The sequence below is a fragment of the Tyto alba genome, unplaced genomic scaffold, assembly GCF_018691265.1.
Source record: "Tyto alba isolate M040663 unplaced genomic scaffold, T.alba_DEE_v4.0 Super-Scaffold_22, whole genome shotgun sequence".
NCBI classification, from domain to species: domain Eukaryota; kingdom Metazoa; phylum Chordata; class Aves; order Strigiformes; family Tytonidae; genus Tyto; species Tyto alba.
Window position 1 is genome coordinate 9,364,831 of NW_024881296.1, and position 18,912 is coordinate 9,383,742.

The following is an 18,912-nucleotide window of genomic DNA, read 5'->3' on the forward strand; positions in this document are numbered from 1 at the left end:
ACTTATTCAGGAAGTCTGGTAACAGGCTGTATCTTGTAAAGTATCACATCCTACCATTAGTTTGGATGATTAAAATACTAAAATAATACTGCTTTTTGCAGTAGTCATTTGCATTCAGTCCCAGTATTTTATACAGTATTTTAATTTTTACATATATATTAGTACTCCTTATTAAAAGGTGAACTTTTGTTCGTCAATACTGCCAAGCTTTTTCTTATGTTGAGAGTAGGTAATTTGTATTTATTGTTGTTTAATATTGAGTTTTTAGTGACCATCACTGTATAAGAAAGCACACTTACATGGACTAATTACAAAAGAGATGAGTCTTTGTCATATGTTTGCTCTGGGATCTGTCTTACTTTTTCTATTAACAAAATGGAGTTTAAAAGAAATCTGTATGTTCTGAGGGGCACTGAGGAAATTAGCTTGTTAATATTTTTAGTATTTTAATATATTTTAGCATATTATAATTCTGACATTAAAAGTTCTCAAGTTCTCATATCTTTCAAATCAATTAATACTTATATGCAATATCTTTACAAAACCACAGAAAAATGAAATATAAGCTTTTATTATTTCTTTAAAATATTTCTAAATATACTGATTGATTTGATGTAAAACTACCTGTGCTGTTTTGATTTTTGAGGAGTGGTTTGGGGCACATTTACTTTTACTCTCATTGTTTGTACACATCAGATGTTCTGTATGTTTTCTACATGATACTGCATAAGACAACACTGAATTATTTAAGTACATATTCCCTATTTGGTTGTATACAAAAACTCAGAATACCAATGCCAAATTGTTTTTAGTCACACAAGTTCTAGCCCATTTGAGTTACAACTAACATACCTAATATATTAATTGCTGTTTCACGGTAAATATCTAAGTATTAATCCAAATTTCAGTGCTTTTTTTTTTTTTTTCCTGGAAATGCAATGTCTGACATATCACTGACTAAACAAAAATATTTATTTCTATAGGCTTTTTTTGGTTAGCCCATGCATGCTTGTTAGAGATCAAAAGTCTTGTGCTTATAAATGTGAAAATTTGTAAATAGGAAGTCACTGAGGTGAATGAACAAATTTATCATTAAGGGATTTATCAGTGCTCCTTACCTAAATTGTAATGGGGTGCTTCTCAGCATTCTGCTTTATCTTTTGAGAGAAGATCCCTATTAATTTGTTTCGCATTATTATTTTTTCTGTAGCTATGAAACTTATGTTCACATAATGTATTAATCTGTTCAGAAGACAATTTTGTGTATGTATTTGGTCAGTCACCTACAGAAAAAAAAAATTGGACTTCTTTTTCTTATTACTATTTCGCTTCTTGTCCTTGCCCTTCCTTAAGGTGACAGGATCACAACGCAGCAAGGTAAAACAAAAAAATATGTGTGTATTTGTCTGGGTCTAATTTTGTGATTTTTTTTTTAGGCCCAACATCTTGGATAAGTTCAACTAAAGGGTCTTGAAAAATGTTTTTAACATTTCAGTTCCAGCATGACATCTCTACCAAACTCTTCTTGTACACCAACTCTTTTTAAAGACTCCAAGAGTAATTTGTGCAAAATATGTCATATGAAATTACATTGCCGTTTTGGGGAAAACAGTTTATCATTTGGCTTGTTCATGTTGTTTTGCTGTTCTTGCCTTTTGTGCATCAGTTATCTTCTTTCAGGTTTTAATTTAATTTGAATGATTAAAATAATTTATTTGGCTCTTAAGGGAAGACAGTTGGATTTTTCTTCTTTATCTTAGCAGACATGCATTTCTGATACAGTAGTAGAACTCTGTTTCCAATGTTTTTCTCAGAGAGAGCATCAATTATATTATAGTTTACCTGTGATTCAGGTCCTCTGGAATAGACTGAGTCCTTAGCCTTCACTGTGATAGAAACTCCATAGCTGTGCCATACCTGAAGTGATTCCTAGTTGTTCCTTGTTCTCTCTAAAAACTTCAAAGCAATAGCTCTGAAATGTCACAGTGTTTATATTTTTTTTATTGACTCAATTTCTTACACAGTCTTTTGGGTCTCATCATGACAGTCTCACCATCTGTTTCTAAATGGTGGCCCATGGCTTAAGCACCAGCCTACTTGCCTACTTCATGCAAGTAGAAGTCTCAGTTCCCGTTGTTGACTCAGGCTGCTTGCTGATAGCACTCCAAGGCTGATGTTCTGAGAGGAGGTATGGTGTGTGGCATAGTTAATTTTTCATTCTGAGGTGTTTAAATATAGTTATTTGTGCTGTGGCTAATGGCAGCTAGGCTAGGTATAGATGTCTTGCTTGAGACTGGGGATGCACAGATTTAGCTGTTTGTCAGACTCCAAGCAGTAGCTTCAAAGTTCATTGCCTATGGCGATATGGGGAAAAATTATAACTTTCTCCATTGAAAAGAGCAAGATCATTTTGGTGTTTGGTTTGCTAGTGCTTCCATTAACATTCAGTTCATAAAAGAAAGAGGTTCGCATACAGCTGTGTAAAGAGAAGACATATTTCAGGATCAGCTTCACTCTTACTCCTTCAGAAGTTTGCACAGATCTGTTCCACCTTCATACAGTAAAGGCATTATCCTGGAAGATGAGTGGTCTCCCACAGACTCACAAAAAGTTGTTTAAAAGGTATTGTAATTGCCACAATCACAAAGTATTTATTACAGAACCTCAAATGAGGTATATAACCAATCTAATAGTATAATTTCTTCTTTTTTTCTTCCATTAATTCAGCTATTCAAATACTCCATGTCTATCACTCTGCCTACCTGGTTACCTTACACTAAATGCTATATGCTCCATAGAAAATTTTCTGTCTTGCTTATTGAGAAGTGTTTTTAAAGGGAAATAACCCACAATAATAAATAATCCTTGCTTCCTTCATACATGACAGGAAACAGTTGTAAAGATATGAGACCATATATATCAGCTCTGTGTCTGTGTGTGTGTGCATTTGTGTGTTTCTTTCTGTCTGTCAATATATCTATCTCAAAGTTCAATGTACTGAAGGCAGTTCTTTTATTTCATGCTTTGTGTGCATGGGAAAAGAGTGACTGTTCAATTTATGTGGGAATAAAACTCTACTGCTCCTCTAGACTTTAAAAATTTGTGATGTTTGAAGTCCTGAATTTTTCAGTCAGAGCAACAGAGACCTTTGGGCAAGCTTAGAATGTGATAAAAATGACGAGTGTATTTTATTGGCAGTTTTCATGCCCATATCTCATGCAGTGCAGTCTCATTTTTGTACAAATAATCTGTATTGGGATCACTGTTCGGGCAGTAGGGAGGTCACAGTATAAACCCACAATAAAGTTGTCTGTGTGTTACTATGTGCCTGTCTGCATTTGCCTGCTAGTATTTGCTTTGAATGAGTATTAATATTATCTTTGTGCCTTGCCCTTTGTCTCTAAGTTAACTTTCTATCATATTGAAAAGACACTCTGTTGACTCCCTGTAGAGTTGATGTCACTGTCCCTCTTTATTCTATCTGATAGGAAATTCTTTCCCATGACAGTGTTTCACTAGCTGAATGAAAATAGGCTTCTGCATTTCTATCATTGACTCTACTGGTTTGCTACCTAGTAATGTGCTCTAAATATGTGTTGAATAGGAACTCAAAAAAAAAAAAAAGGAGTAAAAGCCTAGATCATCTTCTTACAATCAATTGTCTTAAATTAGTTTAAATTGGCTATTCACAGGAAGAAAATAAATGGAGGAGATAGAGCTTCTTATATCAGTTTTCTTCATCCCTGTTACTGGTAGAAAATTTGTTGATAGACTTCTGTATTCACTAGATTTTTGTCAAAAAGATACATTGTGCTGTCACTTATTTCAAGCACAGAAAGACTTGCAAGTTTCAGAACATTCAAATAATGAAAGCTCTTAAGGCTCTAGCCCATTGGAGATGGTCACTGTTCTCTCTCATTATCACAAAGCCTGCATTCATGGAGTGACCATATACCATGTATTTACAATTAGTTACTATTTTTGTTAAAGAATATGAATTGAAGTCAGACTCCATGATCAATGTGTCAATTCTTAGGAATTAAACATTCCAATTACCATGCAAAAATGTGCTTCTCATTAGTTTTTCCTACCCGTAATGGAATGGATGCAATCTAATACATGGTTTCACTCTTCACAGGTACAGTATAAGTTATTTATACATAGAATAGTTTGGTTGGAAGGGAACTTTAAACGTCATCTAGTTCAAACCCCCTGCAATGAGCAGGGACATCTTCAACTAGATCAGGTTGCTCTGAGCCCCATCCAACCTGACCTGGAATGTTTCCAGGGATGGGGCATCTACCACCTCTCTGGGCAACCTGTTAAAGTGTTTCACCACCCTCACTGTAAAAAATTTCTTCCTTATATCTAGTCTAAATCTACCCTCTTTTAGTTTAAAACCATTACCTCTTGTCCTATCACAACAGGCCCTGCTAAAAAGTTTGTCCCCATCTTTTTTATAAGCCCCCTTTAAGTACTGGAAGGCCGATATAAGGTCTCCCCAGAGCCTTCTCTTTTCCAGGCTGAACAACCCCAACTCTCTCAACCTTTCTTCATAGGAGAGGTGCTCCAGCCCTCTGATCAATTTGTGGCTGCCTCTGGATCTGCTCCAACAGGTCCGTGTCTTTCCTGTGTTGGGGGCTCCAAGAGCTGGAGACAGTACTCCAGGTGGGGTCTCACCAGTACAGAGTAAAGGGGCAGAATCACCTCCTTTGACCTGCTGGCTGCACTTCTTTTGATGCAGCCCAGGATATAGTTGGCTCTCTGGGCTGTGAGTGCACATTGCCAGCTCATGTCCAGCTTTTCATCCACCATCACCCCCAAGTCCTTCTCAGCAGGGCTGCTCTCAATCCCTTCATCCCACAGCCTATATTGATACCGGAGGTGGCCCCGACCCAGCTGCAGGACTTTATACTTGGCCTTGTTGAACCTCATGATGTTCACATGGGCCCACTTCTCAAGCTTATCCAGGGCCCTCTGGATGGCATCCCATCCCTTGGGCACATCAGCTGCACCACTCAGATTGGTTTCATCTGCAAACTTGCTGAGGGTGCACGCGATCACACTGTCTGTGTCATTGCTGAAGATATTAAACAGTACTGGTCCCAGTACGGACCCCTGAAGGACACCACTTGTCACTGATTTCCATCTGGACATTGAGCCATTTACCACTACCCTCTGGATGTGACCATCCAACCAATTCCTCATCCACTGAGCAGTCCATCCATCAAATCCCTATCTCTCCAACTTATAGAGAGGGATGTTGTAGGGGACCATGTCAAAGGACTTCCAGAAATCCAGATAGACAACATCTGTAGCTCTTCCACTTTCCACTGGTGTAGTCACTCCATCATAGAAGGCCACTAGGTTGGTCAGGCAGGACTTGCCCTTGGTGAAGGCATGCTGGCTGTCTTGAATCACCTCCCTGTCCTCCATGTGCCTTAGCACAGCTTCTAGGAGGATCTGGTCCATGATTTTTCCAGGCACAGAGATGAGGCTAACAGGTTGGTAGTCCCCAGGATCCTCCTTTCTACCCTTTTTAAAAATGGGTGCCATGTTTCTCTTTTCCAGTCACCAGGGACTTCACCTGACTGCCATGACTTTTCAAATATCACAGACGTTGTCTTGTCAATTGCATCAGCCCCCTCAGCACTCTGGGATGCATTTCCTCAGGTCCCATAGACTTATGCATCTTCAGGTTCCTTAGGTGGCCATTAACCTGATGTTCTTTTACAGTGAGAAGGATTTTGCTCCCCTAGTCCCTATTTTGTGGTCCATCCACTCGAAGTGTGTGGGAAGGGAGGTTGCCAGCGAAGACTGAAGGAAAAAAATTGTTGACCACTTCAGCCTCATCATCCGTTGTTACCAGTTTGCCAGTATTGTTCATCGGGGGGGTATGTTTTCTTTAACCTTCCTTCTCTGGCTGACATACCCATAGAAGCCCTTCTTATTATTCTTTGCATCCCTTGCCAAGTTCAGCTCCAGCTGTGCCTTGGCCTTCCTGACCCCATCCCTAAACAACTGGGCAGCATCCCAATACTATTCTCAGAATAAACTACCATCTACTCCAAAACCACAAATGTATGGTTAAGTAAGAGTTGATCGGTTTTTACATGTTGTTGTAAGGGGGACAGAGTTCTTTTGTTCCTTCTTATGTATTTAAGGTGTTGATGTTGTGCTATTTGTTAATGTCAGGACCTTCTTTCTTTTTTCTCCTTGTGCTCCCCACTACCCTTTTTTCCTTAGTCACTGTCTTTTTTCTTCTACCAAACACCAACCCCGCCTCCCGCCCCCCCCAAAAAAAAGTCTTTAATCCAGTTAGACAATTTATGGTGTCCACTAATAGGCAGTCAGCATTTCAGTTCTCATTTGCTCCTACTTTTTTGGAGTGGTTTGATTCCCCACAATCTAGTTTATAATATCATTAACATAGGGTCAGTGCCATTAATACAGTCTTTGTTAAAAGATTGGCTGTTTCTCAGTTTCTTGCCTATCTGGCAAGGCTGTTTTGGGCTACTTGAATAACTTCCCATTGACTATGGGAAATGTGCAACAAAAGTCTTGTAGAGAATCTCTTTTCTAAAATTGAGTAATATACCCATCCTTTTCTCTGGCTTTCAGTTCAGTGGCTTAGTGGTAACTGATAATTTAAGGCTATTCATTAAGATCTTTCATTGTGTACTCTGGCTGCTTCCCATCTTCTGTGTTTATCAGCATCTCTTCCCCCTACATTGTTTCTGGTGCTTATATCCACCTTAATGTGATATTTTTCAGGAGTACTCCCACACATCCATCTGCCCTGTCTTTCAACTCAAACATCACCTTTGAAGAATAAATACATTGCAGTTATCAAGTGACCATTTGTAGTTTCCAGGTTCTTTGCTTATTTTTAATGCAGTAACTGCATAATAATCTTAGCAAATTTATACCCGTACATAAGATTTTCTGCTCCAGCTAACTGATTCAATTCCAGTCATAATGGAATCTTCTAAACAATCTATTAAACTTTTATTATTTCTGTAGAGAGTTAGACATCTATGTCAGCTATTTCAAATACATCAAATTTGTGACCCAACTTTAAACAAAAACGTGTAATACAATTTGAAAGGAATGTGTAATTTGTAGCTATGTACCATTAGAGAAAAATTTTGAAACTGAGAATACATAGATTTGAAAGTACCCAATATGGTATTTTTCGTTATAGAGACTCAATACTTTGTGAGTTCCTATGTGCTTGATTATGAATGAATATGTTGAGTAATCTCATCAGCATGGCAAGAATATGGAAGCAGTATTTAGGAAACAAAACTAACTTCCCTGGCAGAGAGGAGGATATAAATGAATGACAGTAAAAACACAATGACACCGATAAAGCTATTGCTGCAAGCTGAAATGGAGACATTTTAAACAAAATAAATGAAATGTGTAGTGAAGGTTTTGTTTCAGGGTATCTTACTCCTATACATTTGTAGTTCAGATTTAATGCTATTTTAACAGAGTAGAACCTTTTTTTATTTTAGTATATTGTTTTTGTTAGGTTTACTACTATATATTGTATGAACAAAATATATTGGCAATATAACATTAAATTTTTTAATACAACTTATTCAAATGCTAGGAAATGTGAAATGTAATGTTGATAAAACAATCCTTACTTTGCCCATATGGATTATTGTGCTGACTATTGATATATATTATATCAATATATATATATATTTTATATATTGATAACATAGTTATGTCATAAAATCTGATGATATGACATGATGACTTTTTTTCCTCCCAGGCATTTATTACTGGGCAGAGTCAGCAGAATTCAGTACTTCTTTCTCTGAATATTGGTGTGGATACAAGAAATAATTTTGATGAATGTTTGCTTTAATTCTTGTGTCTTTTCAGTTGTTATATTATGAAGCATATAATAGATTTTTGCTATCTTGTCTGAAATTTGTTAAAAATTCATGAATAAGATGGTTTGTTTTTCTTCGTCTCTTTTTCCTTGATACTTTTTAGATCAATGTTACTTCCTTTCCTCTGATCTCACTATATTACAAGATACTTACACTAATGCCTGAGAAAGCTGAATGTTGTTTACAACCAATCAAATCAAAACAGACTTTTTTGCATACATGTTTTTCCTAGCTACATTTTATTTTTATTGTTATTATTTGTTTAGGACCAACAGTGATAAAGATTAATGCAGGGAGTATTTAAAAATTTTAATGAAATCATTAAGATAGAGTAGATAAAGCGTGTGTTTACTTAATCATATTTAATAAATACCCTACTACAGGAAGTATACCAGTGTTCTAAACTCTTGTAGGGAATTACTACACTCAAAATAAACAGCTGTAGTTTTGAGGAAATTAAAAAATTACTAACAGACTGCCACTGACTGCATATATCTAAGAATGCGGTAGTTACTTTATGAACCTATTTATCAATTTAATGGTGATACTTAGACTCCACTTTCAAACATTTTCAGAATTATTTACTTGTATCATGGAAGTAATATAAAATGATAGAAGATTTACAGAATCCTGGTATTGAGACACATCAGTATTCCCAAACTGCAGAAAAGTGCATAGAAAACACAGCAACTGGCAAAGAAATGGCTTTAGAGTGGACATTCATTTATTATGAAATTCGCTTCTGAGATTAATTGTATTTTAATTATTTTATGTGCTAGCAGTTTCATAGTCTCTAAATTTCCTGTTTACCTTATTCTTGTATTTTACCGTTTGTACTTTAAAGAATTTCTTTTGTTGTATAATAATTTATTGTATGATAATCTGAGCAACAGCAGGTTTCATTATAGAACAACTCAATGAGACATAATAATGGATATCATATCAGCTAGTTAAAAATTACATTTCAACTAGAAAAAAATCTTTTGTGGTTGACACTTCTAGCAGAAGCATGAGTGTGAAATTGCAGGGATTTAAATATATCTTTAAGTAGTATGGAAAGCATATTTGATAAAATAAGCTTCTCTAACACTCTTAAAATCCTATATATTTAATCTTCAGGGATTATATTGCATTACATTTTCATTTTTTCTATACCTTTTTTAGAGGTGATGAAGTCCAAAATGAGTGATTTAGGAAAAGTTCAAGTTTATTTATAGAGCATAAAGCAAGGTGTATTGATCTTAAAGTAATAATATATATATATTTTTATACATATATATAAATATATATATATAAAAATTCAGATGTTATGTTTTAATACATAGCTTGTGCTCATGCATGTCTTACGCTAAAATTAACTGGTGTTTTGCCAGTGTAAGACCTGTCTAATAGGATTTATTCTCTGGATGAAACAGAGGTCTTGAAAAGTATAAAATATTAGGATTATTCAAAGGAGAAGCATTCATCTTAGAATAGTTGAGTTGAAAGTAATTTCTTCCCTTTTTATCTTTTTGTACGTTCTGTTTACTCTATTTCATAATTTCATATTAAAAAAAAAAAAAAAGCTCTGGAGAAATGTGATCATATGCCTGCACTCCGTGGCTGCAAGGGTAGTGGTACCAGCAAACAAACCTTTTCATGTGGTTTAGCTCTATGGGAGAGTCCAAGAACCATTCCTTGTATGGATTACAGGAAAATAAGCAATTTCAATGGCGCACTTTCAGTTAAAGCTCCTAATTAATTTTTGCAAATTGCCTACAAGTTCAAGCTAAAACTTGTGGTTTTGTCTCATGTGTGTTTTTTGGCATATGGTTGCTTGAAACAATTTAAAACCCAGAGAACAGAATGAAGTAGAAAGTGTTTGAGTCTCTGCTTTCAAGGAGTCTGATGAAAAAGTTTCCTTGGTTTGGTATGTTGCTGGAGAAAGTCTATAATGTGGGAATACATGTACGTACATTTCTAATTGGTCAGCTTTTTCCCATATAACTATAAAACACCCAAGATAAAATAGACTTTGGTTTCTTTGAGGTGTTTTTGTTTGTTTGTTTGTTTGGGATTTTTAAAAATTCTGTGAATTACTTTAAATGTTTCATTTAGTATGAAGTATTTTTGCTATTGTTGTGATGGTTTTGCGAATGACCGAAAATCCAAACCACTGGCTAACTATTTTGGTAGTTTTCTTGCCATCAACTGGCAAGCACACTAAAGTGCAAGAAACTGTGCTGGTAGCACAGATAAGAGCATTAGCAGTAAGGACATCTTAGGGAAATAGGGATACCTTGTCCATCCAGCATACTTTGTATGCAGTGGGTGGCCCAATTCATATCAGCACTGCCATCATGTGTATGTATACATATATATATATATATATATATGAAAGTATTAACATTGCATGGAGAAGGTGACAGTGAAAAAGCATTGTTGAGGTGAAGAGGGAACCGTGATCTTTTAGGGATTATCATCAAAGGAGCGGTTGCTTTTAGAAGAAATGTTTGTGGTCTTTTTTTGTTGGTGGATTTTAGTTCCTTTTTTTTGGTCTGCTTTGTTGCTAGTTACCTAGGCAGCTTGATTTCCATGGAAAATGCCACTCTTCTCACTTTAAGCTATTTGTCAATGCCTGTTTCTACTGTTCTTCTGTAGTGCCCTTGCAAGAAGTATGCATACCTGTTCTTTTAGTCTGTAGATTATGCAGATGCATTCTCACTATAAGCAATCTGATAAACTTAACAAAAAAATATTGTATAATGAAAATAGTATAGCTGATGTTAGGCTTGTGAACAAAAGTGAATAATAAATCTTGCAATGGAAGAAAAATGAAAGAATGTTGGGTCTAAAACCAAAAGTAACTAGAAATAGGAAATAGTTTTTTAAAAAAGAAACCCTGATCAATTTTCAGTGTCATCTAAAGCAAACAAAAATACTTTATTGAGCTATCTTGAACCTGTGATGTCATGATTTTCTGGTGGTTTGTGTGTGGTGTGTGTGTGTGCGTGTGTGTATGTGTGTATGTTTCTGTTTTGTTTTTGTTGAACTCCCAGGAAGAGGTTTAAACATGAAGGCAAAACTTTCAAACCTTAGCATGGCTAAATATGAAGCAAAGCTGCCATTTTTTTTTTTCCTTTTTGTGCCTCCATCTAGATCTGTCACATAATTTAAAGAAAAAAGAAAGATACAATTTAACCACAGGAGAGCTAATAGTGTGAAAAAAAAAAACCCTGATGAATTTTGTTTCCGCAGCACGATATTATCAAAGATTTAAGAAACAAATTTGCCAGCCTCGGCGAGAACTCTCTGGTAACAGCATAAATGTCTGTGTTGGTTTGCTTTTGAGTTAAAGGTTTCTTTTTCATTCATTTGAACATATTTCTCTTTTTTACCTCTTCTTTTTTAATTTATTATTCATACCCTCTATTTAGCAAGCCTTCATTTTTTAAACCTCTTCCATCTTCCAATGTCTTTTTTCTGTAACTTGGATGGAAAGTTTATGGCAGCAAAGCTGTCATTCTGGCTACTTCTGCTGCAGCTGTTCCTGCTTTTAGGTCATACATGTTTTGGGCGTTGTGTTTTTGGACATGATACTAACTGATTGTGTCATGTTCCTTTTGAGTAAGCTTTTTACCACGCCATCCGACGGACTCACTGTCATAGGGCTCTATGCAACTTCCATTTTGCAACTTATACTGCTTAGTCATCCTCAATTCTCCAGCAAACTTCAATTAACTTGGTGAAAGTTCAAACTCATCTGGAATTAACTGTGCCTTTATGTTTGCTCTTTATGTTCTTCTTTATGTTTTCAGTAGTAGTTTAAATTACAAAGAACAAACTTCACCATTGCTCAAGCAACGCCATGCAGTATTGTTTGTTGCCGCTAGAGAATGTAAAATATAAAAGCACAGTGTATTCTATCAAATATCCTGTTGGTAGGGTGGCCAATCTATATTGTAATATAATGATATATTTTTAAAAAAATTCTGAGATGCTTCTGTCACTCTGGTATTCAGCAACAACTTGCAACTCAAGAGCCACATACTGAGCAGTATGAAGTTATGGTCACACTATAGAAGTTTTATATTAAGAGTATGAGCTGTTGCACAAAAACACGGCACAAAAGTGCAAGTTTGATATATGCAGTATATATATAATGAACATGGGCTTTGAACTAACCTACTGATTTACAATTGAGATGACTCTTTTCAGATAAACTGCTAAAAACATATCAAAGAAAAATACCAAGAGGAGATTATTACTTGAACATGTTAAACATCTGTTCAGTAGCATTGTATGTATTATAATGATCCATGATGTTGCCATAGAGCCCATATACTAAGAGAAAACCTAAAACCTTTGGAGAACTGATAGTAACTGAAGTCCTCATCTTAAATGACTGGAATTTTTATTCAGGAAAAAGAAATGGAAAAACAAAAACTTCTGTATCAACAAGCCAGACTGCATGACCGGGGTGCTGCTGAGATGGTTCTGCAGACAATCAGTGCTAGTAAAGGTAATGCTTTGTTGTGTAGTTTATGTATTAAACCTTGTTTCCAATGATCTTTGAAATTATTGTACTTCTTATTGGGCAAAACCTGTAGATGTTTGGCACTAAAGTTTGCTTTCAAAATGAACCTAAAATTTCTAAAATTGTTGACAGCTAATCCAGAATAGTATAATGAGTAATTCCCATTAGGTTATTGTTGATGCTGTTGTTATTATCATTATTACTATTAAGTTTTCTAGTGATGATTGAGAAAAACTGTGAAAAAAAGTTCATAGCTTTAGCAGTATGCAGTGACAAAAAGGCTCCCAAATTCTGGGATGTGTACAGTTCTGAAGTAGGTGTAGACTTTGGTCCTTTCTTCACCCCCCCTCCCCACTCCCCAATACCTAGTTTATTGGTGTACTTTGATAAAACATTTCAGAAGTGTAAATGATGCTTTTGTCCCTTAGACACCATCTTACTCAAATGTTTGATGCTTTTATTGTCTGTTCTGTGATTTGTTTCTACAGTAGTGATGTTTTAAAAATGCCTGTTTACAAATTTCATTCCCTGTAACTAAATGCTTTGGATCACTATCTCTTTCTGAAGAAATAGGAAAAAAAGTCTAGACTGGCATGCAGAGGAGACACATTGTTAAACTTGAAAGCTAGCTTAAAATATTGCACTCAGTCTTAAATCAACTGTTGGATGCTCTAGCGAATGAAACATGATTCATATGCATTGAGCTCAGATCTTCCTGTCATATATTGCTTCTTTTGTGTGCTGCGTATACATTACACTATCACTGTGGCTACTCAGGAAGATATTAAGTCACACTAGAGATAATGAGAGAAGAATAGATCTATTTTGCAAAAGGAACAATTACAAGAGAAAAAAAGGCCCCTGCAGATAAATTACCATTTAAGTCAATGTGCAGATAAGTTAATAGAACACTTTTATTTTTGTATATAATCTAAAAATATGTTTTAAAATATTTTTAAGGTGAGATGGGGCCAATGGTTGCAGCTACCCTAAAGCTAGGGATTGCCATCTTAAATGGAGGAAATTCTACTGTTCAACAGGTAAGTTACTAATGTATTTTCACCTCTTCTAGTCGCTATAGATCTTTATACTATGGTCATTATTATTGTAATAGTTCATCACATAATGTTACTATTTGTCAGCTGCTGTTGATCCTTTTACTCTCGTTCCAAGAAGAAAATAGCATACAAAAATACCTTCTTTGCTAGGTGTGTATTTCTTATTTGTATGTATATAATTAATCTACAGAATACAAGGCTAAAAGAAATTTGTTTTGCACTTCAGCTGGAGGGGAAAATTTTATGTTAAATCATTAACTTCTAGAGGAATCCTGTGGGAGGGAGGAATTTATTGGGAGATTGTCCTGTAGCCAGTAGAGCAAAATTGCTGACCCCAGTCTTCAATAAAAAAAAAAAAAAGTTACACGACTTCAGAAGTCCTTAGTTTATGCCACGGAGATTTCTGGTGATAAACACTAACTTGATTTACTAATCTATAGTAAGATAATGTGGGGAGCAGTGGACAAGTCTGATGTGTTAACAGTATTCTGCACTGTTGAAGAGAAGTGACTTATACAGAGTATATTCAGTATTCTGTACTAGTTGAAGATTCCTGAGTCTGTGAGTCTGGAAGGCTTCATACCTGCCATTGCTACATTGCTGTAGGACAGGTTGAAGAATATAGACAACTGGGAACATTTAAGGTCCCAAGCTAAGCAACCACTGAAGTAGCTGAATGCAGCCAAATATATTCTTTCCAGGGACTCTCGTTGCAAGGAATTGACGACAAATTGTGCAGAAAAGTACCTGCTTGAACCATTGCCAGTTCTCTGTGATGTCATGCTATTAAATTACTTAGGAAGATCATGACATTTTTACATAGTTATTTAATGTGAATTTGTAATGCTACAATCTAAATTTTGTAAAATTCTTTGATAAAGTCTTAGCTAATCAGAATGCAGGAAACAGTTAATAGTATGGTTACAATAATACTAATACTACTAGTCTAAATTATATACTTATAGCATAAAAGCATCAGTAATACAATTAGAATTGCAATTTTTTCAGTTGCTCATTTCTGCCTGTTTTCTCTGGTGTTATGCTCACCTTTCCAATTTTCCTTTAGGTTCTAAGATCAACTCTTCCATCTTCCTTGGGAAGAATGGTATAGGTGGGGGGAGAAGTACAGAATTGGTTTTGAAAAGTTGTCATCACCATCCTCTGGAGTTCTTTTCTTTGATAGTATAGTGTTGTTGATGGGGATGTTCTTTTGTGATCTTGGGTTTAAGCTGATATGTTTTGTTAACACTGTCCACTTATCTGCTTTTTCATTTTGGAGGTTACTTATCCATTTTTCCTATTATTTTTGTTAGTTGCAAAGAGAGTTTTACCTGATTCACAATGTGATTCTTGTAACACTCTTGCTGAGATTGATCTTGAAGCATTGTGATTTTTGTTCACATCTCAGATCTCTGGTAACATCCTATATCTTCACTCAACAACACATTGCATTCTAGAATCAGTTTGCTCCACTGAATCACTTCTTGTTATTGCATTCTATTATCAGATATGTATTGCACAGCTAAAGCAAATTTTAAAAATACTCACATGACTACTAACATGCTATTGCAGCTAAAATAATCTAAAACAGACTGAGGTTATGACAAGCCCAGCCCAAAATGGTAATGTTAATACAAATTTATGGACTAGCAGTGACAAGACAGAATCTATATTAAATACTAATTTCTGTTGTCAGTTTTTACTTCACTTACTATCTTTATTTTCCATGTTTTAGGAAGGAGTATCCAAAATGGATGACATTTTCTGTAAAGGACATAAGCATTAAATATTCTTTTTAGTTTTGATACCTGGATTTTCCTCTGCAATACTCTTTTATCTAATTTGTACATATTAGAGATATTTCAAAACATCAGCACCACTGGTAATCTAGAATCCATATAGTATTAAGCTAACTAGATTAACACATAGTATAAATATTAATTCTCTGTGTAAATTATTTGTGTTTACTGCAGAAAATGCTTGACTACCTCAAGGATAAAAAGGATGTAGGATTCTTTCAGAGCCTTGCTGGCCTTATGCAGTCCTGTAGGTAAGAAAATATCTACTTTAAAAATTTCTTATTTTGCATTTAAGTTTTATTCCATAGGATTTATAGTTTTGGAAAGATGCTCTACATACTTTTTGCAAACATCACCTAGGGATTGTAATGTGCTAGATTTGAGGTAAAGGACAAGGTGTTGCTCATGGTATCAAAAATTTTCATATGATATGGATCGACCTTGGAAAAAGAGCTCTTTTCACAAAGGTTTATGGAATATGTGTCTACTTGAGATATGCCAGAAAACAGCTCCAGAGTTAGGAGCATTACTTAGGGGTGAATTCTTAATTCTGGAGGTCTTCTGTAATCCTACTAAATTAATGATCATTTTGGGAAAACCCAACTTTCTTAGAACTATTAATAGGACTTTTTAGAAGGCAGAAAAGGAATTGAATAGTTTGTTTTAATAAACTGTGGAGTTACTGTAACTTTTTTGTCCATTTGTGCTTCTTGATGGTTTATATTGTTTTATATATAATTCCTAAGAATTAACCATATCAATAAACAATGTACTAATGAACATAAAACATAGGACTAAAAGGGGTTTCCTGGATCAAGCAGTTCAGTCTTCTATTATCTCAAGGGTACCACATTATATCCTTTTTTCTTTACACTGCCTTTGGCTGAGTTTCATTTTGAAATCAGTGGCGTTTCTTGCCAGCAGAGCTATTGCTGTAGTTCATTTACATTCATCTGACTTGAATAAAAATTCTTGCTTATGAACAAAAGTTATCCATGACTAGCTGACATGCTAAGCCATGAAAGGCAGAACTTTGCAGATTCACAAATGGAAACGTGTAAGAGTATATATTCCTTAAATCTGGCTAGTTGAATACATATTCTGCTTTGGCAGTTTCAGTTTTTCAGAATGTGGAGGGAGAGGAACACTGCATGGAACTAATATTGACATAGCTTATTAATGGACCTTGCTGCTTGGGATGAACTGGGCTACAATATAAAAAATAATATGGCTTTGTAACCCCCAAAGTGAATATGTATATCTTAAACACATACATTCCATTTTTTTGGTCAATCATAAAGAGCTAAATTCTATTGTCTTTTTCAGGTCAAAAGCAGGATAAATCTGTAGAGCTGAGTTTCATAATCTTGTAGCCAACACATATATTAAGCCACTGAAATGTATCTTCTTGACACTAATATGATTATGTACTTAAATTAAATCATAAATCCTTCTCACATATATTTAATTAATCACAAGACAAATGTAATATTTTTCATTGCAGTGTTCTTGACCTAAATGCATTTGAACGTCAGAACAAAGCAGAAGGCCTTGGCATGGTGACTGAAGAAGGATCAGGTACTATTGATTTAACAGAAATGATCCATGAACTTTTACATTTTGCAGAAGCAAGCTGAATTTGAAAGAACCCTGAAATACATATCTAGAGGCTGAAGCTAAAATATGATTCCTAAGTGTGGTTTATATTTAATTGGACTATCTAAGCCCATGCTTGTCAATAGTAAATCACTAACGTGTTGAGTTTCAGAACGTTCTCAGGGGACTCTTACCCATCATTCTGAAGAAGTGGAGACATTACATGTAAAACTGAAAGCAGATTCTAGTTACAAACAGCACTGTTTATGCATGTAAAATACTTCAGAAGCCCCTAACCAGTTTCAGCATAAAATGAAATTAAGAGTTCCCACCTGCTTTCTTAAACTGTCTTGGCTGAAATGAAAAACAGACAATTTAGTTAAGCCGCAAGTTAAATATTAGAGGTCGAGGGAACTGTATCTGCTCTTTGGAAAAAATGTCTGCTGGGAAAGCTTGTTCTTTGAAGTAATTCTTTTCTGTTTGTCTTTGGGGAAATATTACAGAATTTTTGCTTTAATTTTGGCTTGGAACCAATTTGGCTTTCTACCCTCTGTGTTGTCAGTTCACTGTCAATTTCTTTTTTCTGTCTGACAGTAAGTTCTACTTCTCCCTTGCTGTCATTGTCTGGAAATATAAGGTTCATTCTGATGTGACTTAATAGAGCTACCAAAGCACATTTTCTCCCCTTATCTTCAGTATTTTTATGGTGCATTTTTATGTTTAAATCCTACAATGACCTAATCTTTTAACATTTTTTTGTCTTAAAAACAAGGTAAAAATGCTTGACTGTGTAATCATTTTTGTATTTGGGGATTCATAATTCATACCTGCAACACTGCATATCTCATTGGCTACCGTGACTGTAGCTCTGCTATGTGTCATATTTCTTGAATATTCAACTGCTTGTCTCAAATCAAGATCATGAACTATTAAATTTGACTGAATGACTCCAAGACCAATCATAAATGCTGCTTCTCCAAAAGTGCTCCCACAGTTTAAATTATAGATAAAATCCTGCTAGATTTATATGAGTAAACAAAATAAAGTGAACCCATGTGGGTAAAATTTCATCACAAGATTGTGGATTGAGCACTGATGCAGCTGTCTGGCATATAATGTTTTGGCTGTAATTTTCATGTTTTACTGAAGATTATTCTGCACAATGTTTTACCCTTTTGGACAACATTTCTACTACTAAATAACTAAATTTAGTATTTATAATGTTGGATTTTGAAATGGACTGTCAAGATATCGACTCATTTTTCTTTTGACTGCTGCCTCTATTTCTAGAAATGACTGATTTTGCATGAAAATATAAATAGATAAATATTTATATGCTGCATAACTGACTCTACCTATGTTAGAGTATTTTTGTGCTTCCTCAATTTGAGGGATTTTTTTTTTTTTATTTTCTGTTTATTTGGTCTTTCTCTTTTAGTACAGAACTAATTTTGCCAAAACCCCAGTACTAACTATATTTTGTATTTGCAAAAAACAATTTCTCAACTTTTTTTCTTTTTTTTTCCCTGTTTCTTTTTCTTTGAACTAATTGTCCTGTCCTCCCTTCCTCAGTCATCACTCATGAGCGTGGTAATTATTAAAAACAACTGCCTATTCTTTATTTTTCCTGCTCTTATCTTTGTGTCAGCACTGTACAGCTCCTGAAGACCATTAATTTTTTTGTTCCTGTAAGACTGATAAACTAGTGGTTTCTTTTCTATTATTATTACAATTGTGTATTCCAAAATTCTTGGGTTTTGTATGAACTCTCCCCACTTTGTTCTTCCTTCCTTTCTCAGGATTTGCACAGTGACTGTCACACTAGATGTAAGAGCAGCAAGCTTTTTTAAACTCTTTTTCTTTTTTTTTCCTGTTCTTTTTTATTTATTTTCATTTTAGTGAGCCCAGTATTTGCGATGGATGAATGTTAAAAACAAAAAAAAAAAAAAAAAAAAAAGTATACATTCACAAAGCCTTTTGCTATAGTCCTCCTGTAATATATATGTTGTGCATTGAATGTGGCTTTATCGCTG

At 35.0% G+C, this 18,912-nt stretch overlaps 1 protein-coding gene across 7 annotated transcripts in view; it reads left to right on the top strand.

Moving 5' to 3' along the window:
• RYR2 (ryanodine receptor 2) overlaps positions 1–18,912 on the top strand; it is a 430,624-nt gene that overhangs the window by 366,093 nt on the left and 45,619 nt on the right. For 3 of the 7 annotated variants that reach the window (XM_042795831.1, XM_042795832.1, XM_042795836.1), the window contains 5 exons: positions 1,354–1,377; positions 12,312–12,411; positions 13,387–13,466; positions 15,458–15,534; positions 16,788–16,861. In XM_042795831.1, the coding sequence (XP_042651765.1) occupies positions 1,354–1,377; positions 12,312–12,411; positions 13,387–13,466; positions 15,458–15,534; positions 16,788–16,861 (355 nt within the window). Of the gene's footprint in view, positions 1–1,353; positions 1,378–11,147; positions 11,205–12,311; positions 12,412–13,386; positions 13,467–15,457; positions 15,535–16,787; positions 16,862–18,912 lie in introns of all 7 variants that reach the window. The other 4 variants (XM_042795834.1, XM_042795835.1, XM_042795837.1 and 1 more) reach the window with 2 other exon arrangements.